At 48.0% G+C, this 20523-nt stretch overlaps 1 protein-coding gene across 1 annotated transcript in view; it reads left to right on the forward strand.

The window, feature by feature from the left end:
• Window positions 1–20523, forward strand: part of cbarpa (CACN subunit beta associated regulatory protein a) — a gene marked incomplete at both ends in the record, with an annotated part of 44812 nt that overhangs the window by 13106 nt on the left and 11183 nt on the right. The window contains 3 exons of the mRNA XM_084313371.1: window positions 13738–13880; window positions 19230–19291; window positions 20178–20355. Coding sequence (XP_084169497.1) covers window positions 13738–13880; window positions 19230–19291; window positions 20178–20355 — 383 coding nt within the window. The remainder of the gene's footprint in view (window positions 1–13737; window positions 13881–19229; window positions 19292–20177; window positions 20356–20523) is intronic.

Here is a 20523-nt window from a genome sequence, read left to right on the forward strand (position 1 = left end):
GTGTGTCGTCTGTGTGTTGATGCACAGGGATGCGTTCCATTCAATAGACTGTTCAATGACGATAGCCTGTGCGTGAGCCATCTATCCTGAATCCTGCTTGCTGGTCCTTTTGTCCGCGGCTTCTTGGAGACGGTTGAGGACGACCCGGTCGACTACTTGACTGGGTACAGACAGTAGGGTGATCCCTCTGTGCTAGTAGTAGTACAGTTCCTTTGGTCACCTTTCTTTGGCAGCTTCACATTGTTTATTGTTTGTTGTTATTTGCACTTACAACCATACATTCTGGAATAAAATAAGTAAAAGAAGAACAGTTCAAATGTGCAGGAATGGTCAAAAAGCCCAAGGGCTTATAAGCGACCCTCCCCTCTTAAACCTACAGTATATATAGAATAACTACACAGAAAATCCCCCCCACAAACATTATGCACAAACACACATGCCCTCTCTCATACACACACAGATACATACAATAATACAGCATTATACAACAATTATATTGTTGGAAAAAAAGACTACTCACAAATACAGAAAAGATCTGTGGTTGTTTTTTAAGCTTGCTCTTAAATGTATTTAAAGGGGAACATGTTTCTGTTAGATTTTGTATATCATTCCACATCACTGCACCTTGATAAACAAATGAGAATTTGGCAACAGATGTGCTTCCATCGAGCTGGGCCTCCTGGGTTGAAAGCAGTTGGCTGTCCTTGTCTGTAATTGGTTTATTCACCGACATCTAAGAAGGGAGATCCCCCCCTTGAACGGCCCTTCTAAGGTTTCTCTCCTCCACATTGCCTGCAGTGCTTTTTTCCTATTGCTAGGTTTTTAGTGAGTTTTTTCCTTGGTGTAACTGAGGGGTACAATTCCCTGACTGTATTGATAAGTATGGTATCATTAAACCACTACCGCTTTATGTACTTTAATTACTGGCCATACAGTACACGATATATGAATATGATGAACACTTCCCACAATGAAATCGGTTCCAGTCAAAGGTATTAATCAAGTATTTAATGGAGCAAAAGGTACATAGGATACTTTACATTATTCTTTGAATGCACTTGTAAGGCAAAGGAGTATGCGTAGGCAAATCAATAACGAATGTCCATTCTCTGGATTACGCAGGAGGTAATTATACAACCTGAATCTTAGGGAATTATATCTATGGTGCACTAGTAATATAGCGGGAGATACTGGAAGGGGTTCCCACTGGTTGTAAGCCAGCAAGGGGGGTAGAAGATCTGTCGGTAGTAGGACGTCTGGTCAACGATGACTAGGGAGACTTCAGGTACAGAAGCCGGTGCAGTAGTCTCTTGATCCACAGACGAATACAGCTTGGTTCTCTTGTAGACTGTAGCTCTACAGTGAAGAAAGCTAGGCGGCCTCAGGCTCTCTGAGCGCCGACTCGACTTGACTCCTCTCGGGGTAAATCCAACACGTGCAGGCGTCGGCGATTATCCGCTCCATAAATCATAGGACCAAAGCAAATATATTCCAGCCGCAAAGGGCTATGCAGTCGTCGGGTAGATTAATCCAGTGTACATGTCCATACGGTTCTCGCCTAGGTCTCCTCGGGTGAAAGCGCCATGCGGTCGGCCCAGCCTGGATAAGAACTCTAGCTAATACGAGAAAGCGTTGGAGATGCTGGTCACTATAGAATTCTAACAGCACGATACACTATACACAAATAGACTATTAAAGACTCAATAGAAATATGTCGCACTCGACGGTATAGCGCCAAACTCTGACAATTCAGTTACTAATTCGCACGCGGTCTCGATGCTCTATTCTGAGGCCAAACAGGCCATACTTCACCGCACGTTGTATCGTGGGTGAGGCTTCACTTAGTGGGTAACATACTAAAAGGACAAAGGGTACGGAGGTAAGGGGCTAAGGGGCTTCTACATTCACCTGCGCCGTATTTATACGCACGGTGAACAAATAGTGCCACTCTCATTTCTGTCGCCGTATCCCTGGGCAAGGCCGGGCAAGTATAGACATGTCGTGTCGGTGACTTTGAACTTGGCTCCGGGGGCCGGTCCCTGGCGCCGGTGGACCACTGTCCAATAGGAGAATGAAATATTATGGGCTGGACTAAAGGGATATTCCGTGTATATGTACAAGGAATATACAAGGGATATCAAACGATATACAAATACTATGCAATATATATCAATAAATAAATATATATATTCGGTTTAATCTGATCCTTCGTAACAGCCGCCCCCTAATTAGTCCCACCTAATTAGCTAAGCAGAGACAGATTAACCGCACTGTCCACTACTCAATGTCTGCTGTGAGGGTCAGTCAGTTCACAAAGTCATGGGGTCATGGTCGTCATCGATGGTATCGGGGAGCCTTGGCAGTTCTATTAGCCTCGCCACGGGTCGGGTGTAGGTCCGCCCTTGGACGAGCACTTCAGCTGCTCGGACCTTTCCGTCGGCACCGGTGATCACTTTGCTTACGCGGCCGGCCGGCCACATAGCTCGGGGTAGTGACTGGTCGATAATCATGACGACTGTTCCTTCTGTCAAATTGTCTCTCTCTTTTACCCATTTCTGGCGGGTCTGTAGAGACGGTAGGTAGTGGAGTAGGAAGCTGTTCCAAAACTTGTCAGCCAATACTTGACTGTACCTCCACATTCTTCGGCCGTTCGCTTCTTCAGGCCTGTACATTGTCTGGGGTAGCGCGGGGTCCAGCCGCCCCATCAAGAGTGTGTTGGGGGTGACTGGGTCGACATCTGCTACATCACTTGAGACGTAACCGAGGGGCTTTGAGTTCAATACTCCCTCGATCTCCGTGAGGACTGTCATTAGGACTTCTTCCGCCACGGTCTGGGCCCCAAGCACGGCGTACAGGGCTGTCTTTATTGAACGTACTTCTCGTTCCCAAGTTCCACCGAAGTGAGGTGCGTTCGGGGGATTAAACTGGAAGTCAATCTGGGATGGAGCGAGGTGGGTCTTAAGTTCTGGGCCCATAGCTTGGAAGCTCTCTCTCAGCTCTCTTTCTCCGCCTTTGAAGTTTGTCCCGTGATCAGACAACAATATAGACGGTTTGCCTTTCCGCGATGTGAATCTTCGGAAGGCCATAAGGAATGAGTCTGTGCTCATGGTTGGAAGGAGTTCTATATGTATCGCTCGGGTGGTCATGCATTTGAATACAATACCCCACCGCTTCTCGGTTCCTCTTCCTTTCTTTATATACAGCGGGCCGAAACAGTCCATACCGGTGGAGTGAAAAGGCTTGTCGCCGAGTCGGAGGCGACAGGGAGGTAGGTCAGCCATCCGGGGTATACTGGGCTGCGCTCGCCACTTACGACAGTCTAGACAGGTTCGCTGGAAGCGCCGCACTGCTTCTCTCCCTTGCAGTATCCAATAACGACGTCTGATCTCCGCGAAGACTCTCTCTGCCCCTGCGTGGTGCACATCCTCGTCGTATTTCTTTATGATCAGCTCTGTGACCTTGTGTCGGCTGTTCAAGACTATCGGGTACTTGACGTCATCCGGTAAGTCTGGGGCTCTCCGCAGACGACCACCCACTCTGATGAGACTATGGGCGTCGCTCTCGGGTGCTAGGTGGAGCAGTCTGCTGTCTGATGGGACGGGCTTTGCTCCCTGTAGACAGTCTAGCTCATCGGGGAACGAGTCTCTCTGGGCTCGTTGTAGTAGAAGAAGTTCTGCTTCTTCGTAGTCAGCTGCTGAAATGTCAGTAGTGGGCTGAACCTCTGGGTGGTGCCACAGAAATGTCTTTAGCTGCGCACTCTCTAGGGTGAGGCAATCGTCTATGTCGGGGTCTGTGGAGACGAGTGTGTTCAATCCACAGAACACAGATTTCTTGTTTTCGGCCTCCTCTTTACTCGCCTCCCGTGGGGTGGGTGTAGGCCACTCTTCTTCCGGGAGCTTGAGAAACTCTGGTCCGTCACTGTATGGGTTGTGACGGGTGAGGTCATCCAGGGACATTCCCCGGGTGATGACGTCAGCTGGGTTGTGTTTTGTGTCCACATACCTCCAGCTTGCTACTTCTGTTAACTCTTGAATCTCTGTGACTCTGACCCCCACGAAGACCTTGTATCTGCACGAATCAGACCGGATCCATGTGAGTACTGTCGTGGAGTCTGACCACAAGATTGTTCTTTGCACCGGAATGGTGAGTTCACGTTGGATTAACGTGGCGAGGTGCGCTCCTGCTAGGGCTGCGCAGAGCTCTAGACGCGGGATAGATTGTTGCTTTCGTGGTGCTATTCTTGAACGAGCCAGGATGAAAGCAGTATGTATTTCTCCTCCCTCCTCTCGGGCACGCAAGTAGGCCACCGAGCCGTAGGCTACTTCGGAGGCGTCGCTGAAGACGTGCAGGTCCATCTGGCACGTCTCCGGCCTCACTGTGGGTGGGAAGTAGCTGCAGTGTATGTTAACACCTGGGAGTGAGCTGAGTTCCGTCTCCCACTCTCTCCATGTGGATGCAAGGTGTTCGGGTATGGGGTCGTCCCAGCCCTGGTCCTTGTCCCATAACGCTCTTACAATCATCTTTGCCCTGGTGGTGTAAGGTAGAATACATCCCAACGGGTCATATTGTCTGGCGAGTGTTCTGTATACACTCCGTCTGGTGGTCGGTAGTGCAGTCGACCTTCCCTGCTCCTTGGTCAGGGGTGTGTGTTTATAATGGAGCGAGTCTGTTTTGAAGCGCCAGACTAGTCCTAATGTCATTTCTTGGGCTTCTCCTGGGATGGTCGCCATCCAGGTCTCGCTGCTTGCTGCCTTGTCCTCTGGGGAGAGGCTGCGCAATACTTGCGGGTCGCTGCTGGCCCACTGCCTGAGATCAAAGCCGCCTTTGATCAGGGAGGCGCGGAGCTTGAGTAGAAGGGCCTCGGCTTCTTCTGGCGTCGAGACGCTTTGCAGACAGTTGTCCACGTAGAAACTATTTTCTACACTTTTCCGGACCTCTTCATCAGCTGCTGGGTCCTCTGCGACGTGTTTTTGCAGTGCAAACGTAGCACAGCATGGGCTGCATGTGGTTCCGAAAGGGAGGACTTCCCATTGATAGATGGCTGGTTGCTCATCCCCGATCCTCTCTCTCCATAGGAACCGCAGCAGGGGCTTGTCCTCCTCCACTAGTCTCACCTGCAGGAACATCCCTTTGATGTCGCCGCTGATGGCCACCTTGTCCTGGCGGAAACGTAGTAACACGCCTAGTAGGGAGGGGCCGAGTGTTGGGCCGGGCAAGAGCTCTTTATTCAGATTTTGTGATCCGATCTGGTAGCTGCAGTTGAACACAATACGATCCTTGCCGTTGTGGTGGACTTTGTGGGGCGGCACGTACCATGATTCGGTCGTCTGATCGGCCTCTTTAATGTCAATTTTCTTTATGTGTCCCGCTGTGATTAGCTTGTTAATCTCAGCGCGGTACACAGTCTCTTGAGCGGGGTCTCTGGCTAGGCGCCGCTCTGTGTTCAATAGATACCGCTCCGTCGCTTCTTTTGGGGCGTGGAAGGTGGGCATACCCTCTCGCCTCAAGAGTGGAGTTGCATATCTCATCACTCCGTTGACTTTGACTCTCTTTGTCCCTTGCTCGAGGAGTGCTATGGCGTAAATGTCTTCCTTGGAACGAATGTCTTTCTTTTCGTTCTTAAAGGGCATTGTCTCTAGTGTCCATAGCCTCTCGACATGCTGTAGGAGGGTGGTGTCTTCTTCTGTCACTCTGGAGTGGAGGCAGCTAGTGGCTGCTGTTCGGTTAAGAGACTTAGCGAGGGGGCCTTGTAATGTCCATCCTAGGCGGGTCTCGACTGCTGCAGGACAGCCTCTGGGCCCTGTGTGGACCCGGTCTATCGGGACTATGAGGTCTGCATGGTCGGAGCCTATCAGCAGGGTCGGGGTGGCACCGTCTATGAGCGGGATAGGTAGTTGACGCAGGTGCACATATTTATCCATCAGCTTGGCGATGGGGTAGGTGTACTGCGACAGGCCTATTTCTTGGCTGGTGAAAGCATTAGTAATCCTATACCGTCTCTCTGGCTGCCCGCTTGCTGCGATAGTGAAGGAGACATTCTCGCCCTTTATCGTCTTTAGATCTCTTCTTATTATCCGAATCGTCATCTGGTTTTCGCTCCCCCGCAGCCCCAGCTGGGCCGCAGCGGATGCGAGGAGAAGGGTCTTCTCTGACCCGTCGTCAAGGACGGCGTAAGTGTCCAAGACATGCCTTGTCTTGGTAACTCAGTGTTACGCGGACCACCTTTAAGAGCACTCGGGCGCCCCCGCTGCTGGCGGGGTCAATGTACATAACACTTGCCTTTGTGCTGCTTGAGGGTGCAGGCTTTCTTCTGTTACTGTCGTGTAGGACATCTAGGTGGGCTCCGTCACACCGACTACACCTCTTCTTTAAGTGGCAGCGTCGGTTGGACTTTATCCATTGACCCACTTCGTCGGCGGTCATCTTCTTGAATGTGTCACATTGTGACAACCAGTGTTCTTTCTCGCAGTACGGGCACACCATCTTCCACTTCTCTTTCATCGAGGGGGTACTGTGGTTCTTGCTGCTCGGTACTGGTTCTGATTGGTGCATGACAGTCACCAATCTTCGGCCATCGTTTGCTCTCCTAGGTCCCTCTCTGGAGCTTGGTGTGCTCCGCACGAACGTATCCAATCGCAGGCTGCTGACTTCTCTTGCCAGGAAGTCGGCTAGGTCTAGGAGGGATGGCTCGGGACCGTTAGGATCACGGTGGTCTCTTTGCCGCCTGAAGCGCTCTTGTCGGGCGGGCGGAAGCTTCTCTAAAATCCTCTCGACATTAGAGTTTGCGTATAGTTCGTGCATACCCTTTTCTCGTTGCGCCCCCAGCATCCCTACCAGGGATTGTACCTTGATAGACAGGTCGTCTAGTGAGCGATTGTCTGTTGCTGGGGGTAGGCGGTCAATATGCCTTATCTCTTGTATTACGTAGTCCCATATGCGTCCATATCTTTGGTCGAGTGCTGCTAGAGCCGCTGTGTATGGGGTAGTACAGGTGGCATAGGCCAGCGCTATATTGTGCGCTCGGGGCACCTTGAGGTGCTTCAATAGGATAGCATACTTGTGGCGTTCATCAGCTACATCAGCCATCATTGTCTCTAAGCACATCCGTAGCTCCGTGTACTGTGCTCTGTTCTCATGGGTGAAGTCTGGAAACGTCGGTGTGCCAATGTATGATGCCGTAGATGGCTGGCACATCGGTGAGCGTTGGAAGAGAGGCCTCCTAGGCGAGTCTCCTCTTACGCCTCTCGGTGGGCTGGTACCGGCAGGGTACCATGGCCCGCGTATCCAGGTGCTATTTCTCGGGACTGGTCGTGCGTCAATCTCACCCGTGAATTGAGTCGGGGGTCTGTAGCGCAGAGCCGCGGGGGTAGAGCCTGGGCTGTACTGGACCTCCTGGTCCTGTGGAGTACTGTGCTGCTGTCGGGCTTGACTCTCCTCCTCTCCCTCTTCTTCTTCCTCTGTCAGGTCCTCTAGATCCTGTAGTCGTCTATTTAGCCTCTCCGCGGTGTATACCGTTCCTTCCTTGTAGCTGGGTCTCACTGGGACCGGTCGGGGAAGGAGTTCGGAGGGGGGTATAGGCTCTCTCTGGTGGTCGGGCTCAGGGTCGCTTGATCGGTTAGGGGAGGGTGCCCTTGACCCGTGTCTTGACGAGGCCCTGGAACCCCGTGCGGAGGGAGGGGGTGTTGCCCTGGCGATCAGCTGCTCCATTAGCTGCGCTTGTAATCGGTCGCGCTCGGCTTCGCGCTTGGTGAGAGCGATGTCGCGCTCTGCTTCTCTTTGGGCACCGGCAGCGGCGCGCTGGGCTTCGGCGGCGGCGCGCTGGGCTTCGGCGTGGTCTCTTACCATATTCTCTTCCGTCTGAAGGCGTCTAATCTCTAGACGTATACGATCTTCGTCGCTCCGTTGCTGCGCTTGGAGGCGTTCTCTTTCCATGGAAGAATGTTCGCGCTCACTAAGCGTCTGTGCTTGGAGTCGATCGCGCTCTGTTGAGGCTGCTAGGCTGGCGAGGAACGCCTGTGCCAGCATCTTGTCCGCCTCGCTGGGGGAAGACGCTGGTTGAGGTGATCCGCTCCTGGCAGTACTCGTTGGAGATGCGTTCTCCTGCGGGGAGTCCTGGAGCTCTATCTCCTGGGCGCTCTCCTCTTCTTGTACCGGGCAGAGTTCCATCTCTGGAGGGTTGTCTTTCTCCTGGAGCTCTCCGGGGACTACTTCTTCGGTCTTGGCGGGGGGTAAAGTCGTGTCAGTTCCCTCCTGGTCCCTACCGTGAGATTGGTCAGTTACATTAGAACCCACTAGGGCCTCTGTTGGCGGGGTAGCCTGGTTGATAGGGTCGGACATAATTTTACTTTCTACTTTTTCCGCGTTTACCGTCTGTAGAAGGCTAGGTAGTATACTGGCAACGTAATCCTCTAAGTACTGAGGTGTCTGCCGTCTACGCTGCGGGCGATCTACTTTAGGAGAACCGTTTTGTGGAGTGTTCATCATAGGCCATGTCAATATTAATACCACTATATTAATATTACACTAGTTACCCTCCGGCTCGAAGGACCAATTGTAACTGAGGGGTACAATTCCCTGACTGTATTGATAAGTATGGTATCATTAAACCACTACCGCTTTATCTACTTTAATTACTGGCCATACAGTACACGATATATGAATATGATGAACACTTCCCACAATGAAATCGGTTCCAGTCAAAGGTATTAATCAAGTATTTAATGGAGCAAAAGGTACATAGGATACTTTACATTATTCTTTGAATGCACTTGTAAGGCAAAGGAGTATGCGTAGGCAAATCAATAACGAATGTCCATTCTCTGGTTACGCAGGAGGTAATTATACAACCTGAATCTTAGGGAATTATATCTATGGTGCACTAGTAATATAGCGGGAGATACTGGAAGGGGTTCCCACTGGTTGTAAGCCAGCAAGGGGGGTAGAAGATCTGTCGGTAGTAGGACGTCTGGTCAACGATGACTAGGGAGACTTCAGGTACAGAAGCCGGTGCAGTAGTCTCTTGATCCACAGACGAATACAGCTTGGTTCTCTTGTAGACTGTAGCTCTACAGTGAAGAAAGCTAGGCGGCCTCAGGCTCTCTGAGCGCCGACTCGACTTGACTCCTCTCGGGGTAAATCCAACACGTGCAGGCGTCGGCGATTATCCGCTCCATAAATCATAGGACCAAAGCAAATATATTCCAGCCGCAAAGGGCTATGCAGTCGTCGGGTAGATTAATCCAGTGTACATGTCCATACGGTTCTCGCCTAGGTCTCCTCGGGTGAAAGCGCCATGCGGTCGGCCCAGCCTGGATAAGAACTCTAGCTAATACGAGAAAGCGTTGGAGATGCTGGTCACTATAGAATTCTAACCGCACGATACACTATACACAAATAGACTATTAAAGACTCAATAGAAATATGTCGCACTCGACGGTATAGCGCCAAACTCTGACAATTCAGTTACTAATTCGCACACGGTCTCGATGCTCTATTCTGAGGCCAAACAGGCCATACTTCACCGCACGTTGTATCGTGGGTGAGGCTTCACTTAGTGGGTAACATACTAAAAGGACGAAGGGTACGGAGGTAAGGGGCTAAGGGGCTTCTACATTCACCTGCGCCGTATTTATACGCACGGTGAACAAATAGTGCCACTCTCATTTCTGTCGCCGTATCCCTGGGCAAGGCCGGGCAAGTACAGACATGTCGTGTCGGTGACTTTGAACTTGGCTCCGGGGGCCGGTCCCTGGCGCCGGTGGACCACTGTCCAATAGGAGAATGAAATATTATGGGCTGGACTAAAGGGATATTCCGTGTATATGTACAAGGAATATACAAGGGATATCAAACGATATACAAATACTATGCAATATATATCAATAAATAAATATATATATTCGGTTTAATCTGATCCTTCGTAACACTTGGGGTATGTCTGGGAGTGTGGCATTTATTTATTTTACATTTTATTTTGGATTTCATGGTGTTTCTTTTGTTTTGTTCTTGATTTCTTGTGATGTTTCTTCTTGACTTGTTTAAAAAGAAGACGTGTCTGGCCCCATGGGGACATTAACGTGTGTGGGCTTCCCAATCTCCAAGACATTTACAACAAGCGTTGCAGGGGTAAGGCTAAGAGAATAATCAAAGACTCTAGTCACCCAAACAACTGCCTCTTTGAACTGCTGCGGTCAGGCAAGCGATACCGGAGTCTCATGGCAAGCACAGAGAGACTCAGGCGGCGGTTACACCTTTCGTTTCATTTTCGTTTCATTGTCATATGCGTTTCGCCACGACGTGGCAGCCTCGAGTCACACTTTCGTTTTTGTCACCTGAGCACACTGATGTAGTACACTGCCAAAGCAGTAGGTGGCAGTAGGTGGCAAACATGAAGGCAATTTCAACCAATCAGAACTTGAATGTGCCAATACACTTCCTGGAAGCTCCAGCAAAGAAAATGTCAACAAGGCAGGCGCCTATGCCGCGCCACCATCTTGCCTATTTACTCAATGCAGCAATTCTTTTTCAGCAAAGCCTAATAAAAGTGCAATAAACAAAACGGATACATTCACTGTGTGTTCTGCCTGTCATTTGTTGATGAAACAAAACTAACATCAACACAAGTGACCACCAAGAGCGGATAGTTTAGTCTAAAAAAAGATCGGTAGCATTGTTAGCTGCATGCTAACGTCAATGGAGTATGCCATTATAACAGTATAGCATTGTGGCTAGAAGCTAACGTTAGCTCACGCTAGTTAGCCAGCACCAAACTGATGATATCGGGAGCTATCAGTAGTTAGATAACATTAGAGACAACGCTGTGTGTATTAAACAAAGGTGAATAGATGACTGGGCCATTTTGTTTAATGCTTGTTAAGTTGAAAGAGGAGCTCTGAGCTAACAGGGTCTGAATCCTGATAGCTAATGTTAGCCAGCTGCTCATGCAATCGGTAATGCTAGCAGAATGAATGGATGTAAACTTTATTTAACATATTGCATATGGGTACAATACAATACGGCTCAATACAAACAATTGTTAAGGAAATGCAGACTGTTGTAGCTTGGACTGGGGTCCTTATAACAATAACTTGACAACACATGGTAGCTGCAGCTATTTGGGACATAGCTCCGTGTCCCAAACACACACACACCCACACACACACACTGTTGTCACCGGAAGGGCACGCAGATGGTATCTACTGCGCATGGGCGTTTTCGCAACAACGGCTCCGTGCAGACTACACGGCTGTTGTCGGCGCGTTTTTTAGGGGTTCTCCAAAACGCAAACACAATTTAGCGTTTCAGCCGTATCCGCCAAAAAACGCAAAAAAAAACGCATTTCTGTGTAATAAGGACATCAAACGTATTCAAAAACGTATAAAAACGAGCACAAAAACACTGTGTCTAACCCCTGCCTCAGAAGGAGCTTCTATCCCCAGGCCATCAGGATGCTCAACGACAATAACACTATGTAACAAACCATCAAATACACTCACAGCACACACATCCACACGTACACACTCACTTTAAACAAACAACTCACTGTAGCACCCACTTTATATTTATTGGTAAAGTGATTTGCACTACAAGTCATACCTCATTGCACCTTACCCTAAGTTGTACCTCATCCCATTTCTGCATTGTACTGTATATTGTATTGTAACTCAGTTACTTTTTTTCTACTCTGCATTGTATATTGTATATATGTACATTGAACACTTTTGTTTACGTACTTTTGACTTTCTATTTTATACTTATCTATTTTTATCTAGCACACTCTCAGGAGCAAAACAGAAAAAAGCATTTCATATAAAAGTATTCTGTATTTTTGTATGACAACTAATAAAGAAACTTGATTTGATTCAATTTGATTTTATTACTATTGTGTGGATATGACCCAGACACTTTTCCTAGTGATGGTACTCAACCGGTCGGTGTAGGACCAGGATTCTGACCCAGTCTCCACTGTAGGACCAGGATTCTGACCCAGTCTCCACAGTGTAGGACCAGGATTCTGACCCAGTCTCCAGTGTAGGACCAGGATTCTGACCCAGTCTCCAGTGTAGGACCAGGATTCTGACCCAGTCTCCACTGTAGGACCAGGATTCTGACCCAGTCTCCACTGTAGGACCAGGATTCTGACCCAGTCCCCAGTGTAGGACCAGGATTCTGACCCAGTCCCCAGTGTAGGACCAGGATTCTGACCCAGCCCCCCAGTGTAGGACCAGGATTCTGACCCAGTCCCCAGTGTAGGACCAGGATTCTGACCCTGTCCCCAGTGTAGGACCAGGATTCTGACCCAGTCCCTCATTGTAGGACCAGGATTCTGACCCAGTCGTCCAGTGTATGACCAGTGACCAGCCAGTGGAGGACCAGATTCTTGACCCAGTCCCCTCCAGTGTAGACCAGATTCTGACCCAGTCTCCCAGTGTAGGACCAGGATTCTGAGCCCAGTCCCCAGTGTAGGACCAGGATTCTGACCCAGCCTCCAGTGGGGATTCTTCAGACTCCGGGGACGACAGAGCCCAGTGGGCTAGACAGAACGGAAAACCCGAGGGAAGGAAGGAAATATTAAAAAAAAAAAAATCTGTGGACCAGACATTCAGAGAAGATGGGAATGAAAGAGTTTTTGTCTGACCTTCCCTTTTTCCTTTCCTTTCCTTTCCTCCTCTCCTCCTCCTCTCCTCTCCCTCTCTCTCTCCTCTCCTCTCCTCTCCTCTCTCTCACTCTCCTCCCCTCTCCTCTCCTCTCTCTCCTCTCCTTTCTTTTTCTCCCCCTCTTCTCTCTCCCTCCCTCCCTCCTTTTCTCTCCTCTCTTCTCACTCTCTCCCTCCTCTCCTCTTTTCTTCTCCTCTCCTCTCCTCTCTCTCCCTCCCATCTCTTCCTCTCCTCTTCTCCTCTCTTCTCCTCTCTTTTTTCTCTCCTCTCTCTCTTCTCTCTCTCTCTCTCTCTCTCCCCTCTTCTCCTCTTTTTTCTTTCCTCTCCCTCTCTCCCCTCCCTCTCTCTCTCTCTCCTCTTCTCTTCTCTCCTCTCTTCTCCTCTTCTTTTTTCTTCTCCTCTCTTCTCTTCTCTCTCTCCTCTCTTCTCTCCCCTCTTCTCCTCTTCTTTTTTCTTCCCCTCTCCTCTCCTCTCTCTCCCCTCTCCTCTCTCTCTCCTCTCTTCTCTCTCCCCTCCTCTCTCTCCCCTCTCCTCTCTCTCTCCTCTCTTCTCTCTCCCCTCTCCTCTCTCTCTCCTCTCTCCCCTCTCCTCTCCTCTCTCTCCCCTCTCCTCTCTCTCTCCTCTCTTCTCTCTCCTCTCCTCTCTCTCTCCTCTCTTCTCTTTCCCCTCTCCTCTCCTCTCTCTCTCCTCTCTTCTCTTTCCCCTCTCCTCTCCTCTCTCTCTTCTCTCCTCTCCTCTCTCTCCTCTCTTCTCTCTCCCCTCTCCTCTCTCTCTCCTCTCTTCTCTCTCTCTCTCTCTCCCCTCCTCTCCTCTCCTCTCTCTCTCCTCCTCTCCTCTCTTCTCTCTCCCCTCCCCTCTCCTCTCCTCTCCTCTCTCTCTCCTCTCCTCTCTTCTCTCCTCTCTCTCCCCTCCCCTCCCCTCTCCTCTCTCTCTCTCTCCTCTCCTCTCTCTCTCCTCTCTTCTCTCTCCTCCTCTCTCTCCTCTCCTCTCTCTCTCCTCTCCTCTCTCTCCCCTCCCCTCCCCTCTCCTCTCCTCTCCTCTCCTCTCTTCTCTCTCCTCTCTCTCTCCTCTCTCCCAGCAGGAGGTGCCGGCGGGCGGCCGGGTGGAGAACTATGTGCTGCTGCTGGTGCTGCTGTGTGTGTTCGCCGCCGGGACGCTGCTGCTGCTCTCCCTGCTGCTGCTCTTCTGCCACCGCTGCTGCCTGGGCGGGCGGCGCTACTCCAGGTGATGACAATAATAATAATAATAATAATAATAATAATCTTTATTATTTATATAGCACCTGTCATACATTGGAATGCAGCTCAAAGTGCTTCACTCAATCAGCGCCAGAGGGATATGTGTGATGTGTGGTTAAGCGTTCTAAAGTATATAGGAATACGTGGCGGTGTTTGCAGGGCTATATAACTATTTAAATATTATAGCTATGGATACAATACTATGGCCCATTTGACATCGAGTATCTATCGTTCAATATGTGAAAAAAGAAAAAATAAATTTCATCCATACATTCCCGTTTTATACCGTGGTGAATATAAGGGCCCTTTCTCACTCACTCTATTCGTTTCTATTTCGTTCCGTTCCGCCCGTGCCGAGATCTGATCCGAACCCCCCCCCCCCCCCCTCTCCCCCCTCTAGTTTGTGTACACACTTCATTCTGGGTGCGCTCTGGGTTTTGTTTACGGTTTGCGTTTTGAGCTTGTAAGCTTGCCGTAGTCGATGAGCAAAAGCACGGATGGGAGGGAGGGAGGGATATCGGTAGCTTGGATAAGTAGCCTAGCAAGCCAGCTAATAACACAGCAGCCTACTGCCAAACAGATCCCTCTCGCACTCGCTCATTGCTGTTGCACTAGAGGAGCGCTGCTGCTGCTGCTACAAATCACGACACCCCCCCGGCTATTGTCGATGATGTCACGCTCGAAATGTAAACACAGGAAGTGTTCACACGGAGACTGGAGAATGGATGTTGATATAAAGATACAAATAACTAATAAATATGAAGCTATATTTGAACCTCTTGTCAATCCTTGTCAATATAACCCACCCCCCTTTTCTCACGAATGGAACTCTGTTGTAGAGCCCGCTTTTGATCGTTTTGCAGGGTTAACAATATCGCTAAGCTAACGGCTAACGCTAACGTTACTACACATGCAACATACGCATCGATTATATTGAATGTCATTGATCTACTGGTCGACCGAAAATGTAAACGGGAATGTCTTAACACGACTGCGGACTCTGGATGTTGATATAAAATGAACAAATTGCCAATAAATATGAAGTTATATTTTATCACGAATGGAAGGGGGAGTCCGCTTTTGAGCGTTTTGAGCGATCTACTGGTCGACCACGGCCGACTTGTTGGGCACCACTGGTCTAATAGAAATAAATGCATTCGAACAAATGTATAGACATAGCAATGGCAAACAACATTTATGACGTTATGTCAGCACCAGGCGCCATGCCCGTGAAAAGGTACAAGCTCGCAAAGCCACACCCCCCGTTCTCCCGGGACCGACCCCGAGACCACCTCTGCCAGCTGGTCCCGTTCAGCGGGGGGTGAAACGATTCAGCGCCGTTTCGCACCCCAAAAGTGGTGAGTGAGAACACTGCCCCCCGTGCTCCGGGACGGTGATTCGATACAAAAGGCTGAGTGTGAAAGCCCCGTAAGTAATAGCCCCCAACGTGTATTATACTTAATCCATTGGCGTTCTGTCCCTACACCCGCTACAATAAAAAAATCTAATGCATATGATAGGTATTATGCTCCATCATGAATGCATGAAAGGGTGGGGGGGGGGGGGGGGGGGGGGGGGGGTCGTTTTTTGATGCTTTGAACGTCACCAACGGAATACGTTATGGACTAACGTTACACACGTACGCTCGATCGCAATGAAGACATTCTTGGATCAACGCAAGATTGATATCACATAGCCCTTACCTTGACTAGGATGTACTCCAAAAAGAATATTCCAATGATCTGATCGCCATTCCAAGTATTGATGTCCATCGTGTCGCCAACATAATCCACCGCAAAACACGGATCGGGAGTACTTGATTCTTCTCAATCCGAGCGTTATAACCGCTCGGCCTGCCCGGAGGAAAACAGCCGACCCGGACCCGTATAATCGACGCACAGCCCAAGACACAAGGTTTCAAAGGGTGCTCAATACCGCCGCCTGGTAGGATGCGGCCGGTATTGCACTTTTGCGATCTCAGACTCATTCCCTATGATAACACCAGGCTCCCTGGATGGATAATGAATGGAAATATCGACTAAAAGAAATAACGATGAAAACCCGACTTTTCTCGGGTTTGGCGCTCAAGCGTCGGCGAGTTAACTCGACTTTATGGCGTCCATAGCACACACAAAAAAAACACAACATTTGACAATAAAGCAAAAAAAAGTTAAGAAAAGAAAAGCAGGAGTTTAAAACCACAAAAGAAATAGCAAAACATGATTAAGAAAATAGCTAAAAAGCATAAATGACAACAGTGATTTTTAAATCAGCCTTAGGCGGACGGTGCTACTCCAGGTAGGTGGAGCCCAGGCCGTGTTGTAGTCAAGTCGCTACGTCTCCATGTCCGAGTCGAGTCGCTACGTCTCCATGTCCGAGTCGAGTCTCGAGTCACCAGTGTTCCAGTCCGAGTCTCGAGTCACCAAAGAAAAGCCAGAGTAGAGTGCCCATTTTTTTATTTCTTTATTTCGCACCATTTCAGCAAAACAGTAAAAAAAATACTTAAACATTGACCATGACAGAAAGTGTATATAAAGGTGCTGAGTAGAGGCAAGAGACCCAGATGGGCGGGGCCTCAACTCATTAAATCATCGAATAAAGAAAAAACACAAAAACAAAAGTAAAGGGAAATAAGTTCATAAAACAATTTTCATAATATTAAGATAATAATATGATAATAATAATAATAATAATAATAATAATAATAATAATAATAATAATAATAATAATAATAATAATAATAATAATAATAATAATAATAATAATAATAATAATAATAATAATAATAATAATAATAATAATAATAATAATAATAATAATAATCAAAGTAATAATAATAATAATAACAAAAACAACAACATTAATAATTAGTCTAAACAAATTAACATGAAACTGTGAAACAAAGTGACATTAATGGTTTTACGAGATTGAAGCTATTCATTTAACAATGTATATTAAAGCTTGGATTTGAGTGATGAGCAATTTTTTATTACGGAGGGTTTTGAATTCCAAATTGTAGGACCTCTAAATCTTATACATACAAATCGAGTGCCCATTACCCTAGTCCGAGTCCAAGTCATCAAGGTTGAGTCCATTCTGGCAGTCAATGAGCTGACATACAAATAAAAGGTCTACATTAACACATTGGATGCCAGAGGGCGCTATGGGCATTGGGCCGTTGTGTGCCAGCGCTTTGTTCAATGAGGAGAATGCCGTGTTTGCAGTGCTGAAAACTATATTAAATATTATAGCTATGGATCTAATAACGTTGTCGATTGTCAGTGAGTTTCTTCCAGTCAACATGCAAAAAACAGATAATTTTTTCATCCGTACATTTCCGTTTTATACCGTGGTGAATATGAGTATAGTTTGGGTGATTCCGAGTAATCCCAGGAAAAGATGCGAAAACAGCCCTTTAGTGAAATCCACTTATCAAGTTGTAATTTTTCGCCTGATTATCGAATCATCCTGAAATCAACACTAGATTATCGGTACTATTATCCTTCCTCATGCAAGCATGAAATGTGGTTTAGAGCGGGGCGCCCATCTGTGCTGTGATGATGACCAACGGGACACAGCACACACACATTCCACACAGACAGGCTAGGTTGATATAGGATCAACGCAAGATTGGATATATAGTGTCCTTACCTTGTCTCTGATGTAATGCAAAAAAAATAATCCAATTATCTGATCGCCATTCCAAGTACTGGTAGTCCGTCCCACGTTATCCGGCATTGCATATGAACGAGGGGGGGGGGGGCTAGTTGATGCATCGTTGTAAGCGCTTGTCTTGCCGGAGTATTTAAACCCCACCCGCACGGCTCAGCTCGGCCCAGAAAACATAATACATAATTTCAAATGGAGTGCAATAGCGGCCGCAAGGCGTTAGGCGGCGGTATTGACCGCCTGCGATCTCAGACACACTCAGAACAGCATGCACAGGCTGCCCCGATGAATTATGAATGGCAATAGCGAATAAAGGAAATAACGATCATAACAACGAGTTAACTCGTTGTTGGCGCTCAACGTTTGGTGGGCTAACACGAGTTAACGCGTTGTTGGCGCAGAAAGGGTTAACCCGTTCACTACCAAAATGGTTAACCCTTTCACTGCGACAATACAGAAGGTTAACCCTTTCACTGCCACACGACAAAGGGTTAACCCTTTTCACAACCACACTACAGTAGGTTAACCCTTTCACTATACCACACTACAGACCGTTAAACCGTCTGTAGTGTGGTGGTGAAAAGGTTAACCTTCTGTATCATTCCAGTGTACAGTACATACAACTACTGTACGGAACTGGCAGAGCCGTCTGAAGACTTCAGACTCCCGGGGACGACAGAGCCCAGTCGCGCGCACACACACGTGGTTATTATGACAGAACTGGAATAAACCCCTGAGTGTAATGAATGATAATATATAAAAAAAAAAAAGAAAAAAAAGATCTGATGTGACCAGACATTTCAGAGACGATTGAAATGAAAATAGTTTTTTGTCTGACCTTCCCTTTTTTCCTTTCCTCTCCTCTCTTTTCTTCTCCTCTCTTCTCTCTCCCCTCCTCTCCTCTCTTTTCTTCTCCTCTCTTCTCACTCTCTCCCCTCCTCTCTTCTCTTTTCTTCTCCTCTCCTCTCTCTCCCCTCCCCTCTTCTCTCTCCTCTTCTCTCCTCTCTTCTCCTCTTATTTTTTCTTCTCCTCTCTTCTCTTCTCTCTCTCCTCTCTCCTCTCCCCTCTTCTCTCTCCTCTTCTCTCCTCTCTTCTCCTCTTATTTTTTCTTCTCCCCTCTCCTCTCCTCTCTTTTCTTCTCCTCTCTTCTCTCTCCCCTCCTCTCCTCTCTTTTCTTCTCCTCTCTTCTCACTCTCTCCCCTCCTCTCTTCTCTTTTCTTCTCATCTCCTCTCCTCTCTCTCCCCTCCCCTCTTCTCTCTCTTCTTCTCTCCTCTCTTCTCCTCTTATTTTTTCTTCTCCTCTCTTCTCTTCTCTCTCTCCTCTCTTCTCTCCCCTCTTCTCCTCTTATTTTTTCTTCTCCTCTCTTCTCTCTCTCCTTTCCTCTCTTCTCTATCCTCTCTTCTCTCTTCTCTTCTTTTCTTCTCCTCTCCTCTCTCTCCTCTCCTCTCTTCTCTCTCCTTTCTTCTCTCCTTTTCTTCTCCTCTCCTCTCTTCTCTCTCCCCTCTCCTCCTCTCTCTCCTCTCCTCTCTCCTCTCCTCTCTTCTCTCTCCCCTCTCCTCCTCTCTCTCCTCTCCTCTTCTCTCCTCTCCTCTTCTCTCTCCTCTTCTTTTCTTCTCCTCTCCTCACTTCCCCCCCCCCTCCCCCTGTACACTCCTCTTCTTTCAGAGCGAGTGATGACCCTGAGAAGACGAACACCACCTACCTGGAGGACTCTCAGCCCGCTCAAGGTCAGCCGCTAGCCCGCCGCTTTTAGATCCATTCACGTATTTATTTCTCTCCCGGCTCAGTGCGCGCCGTCGTCACAAACATAGATATATATTTATATAACTAGATGGTGCGAGGCGGAGTCTCCAGCGTAGTTCACCGGCGGCCATCTTGTCACAGGCAGCACGCCCACTCATAACATGAATATCTATGGTGCATGTACTATTGACATTTTTGATTTTTGATTTTTGATTTGATATCTTTATTTCGAACATGTAAATAAATACAAACAATATAAAATCAAAACAAATCATTGATTTCAAGAAATTAGACGAAAAAAATATATATAAACAAAAGCAAAACATAACTCAATTTACATGTTCGAAAAGGAGTAGGAAGAAGTATACACTTATTGAATCCTACCCCTTTTCCACTACTCAAATGAGTGTACTAATTTAAAACCTTACAAAACAAATATATATATATATATATGCAAAACAAAAAACAAAAATTATATATGTAAAACATGAAATAACCATAGCTTGCAAAAAATGTCAACCGATTTACAAACGGTTTGGTTTATTACAAACGTTATTAACGTGGCTATGATTCAGGACGCTTGGACATGTTGAAATTATTTTCACGTGAAAGTCCATTACAAGTATGCAGTATGATGACTACATCTCTGACGTTTTATAACAAACTAAACCGTTTGAAAATCGGTTGAAAATTGAGCACGCTGTGGTTATTCCAATAGTACAGGCACCATAGACATTCATGTTATGAGTGGGCGTGCTGCCTGTGGCAAGATGGCCGCCGCGTGGCGAGTCATCTAGCCTTTATATATCTATATATATATATGGTCTATGGTCACAACCAACCCCGCTCTGCCTCCTCTCCCGCCCCCAGAGGTCACGCTCCGCCTGGACGAGTCGGACGGCCTCTCGGCCTCCAGCTGCGGCGGCGGCGGCGTCGGGGAGACCGAGCGCTTCCTCTCCGCGACCACGTTCTCCGCCGGCCGCCGCGTCTCCTTCAACGAGTCGGCGCTCTGCGAGCGGGAGAGGAGGAGCCAGGAGAAAGGCCGCAGGTGAGAGAACCGCGACGCTAGCCGCCTCACACCGCGCGCCATCTGGGCGTAACCACTCTGTGCCCGCCTACGACTATGACCAGACTGTTGATTTTAAAATTTAAATTATTATTTTTTTTAATCCATCCTCCTTTAATCCATTTCTCCTTTTTTCAATTTTTTTCTCCC

The sequence above is a fragment of the Notolepis coatsorum genome, assembly GCF_963971535.1.
Source record: "Notolepis coatsorum genome assembly, chromosome: 4".
NCBI classification, from domain to species: Eukaryota; Metazoa; Chordata; class Actinopteri; order Aulopiformes; family Paralepididae; genus Notolepis; species Notolepis coatsorum.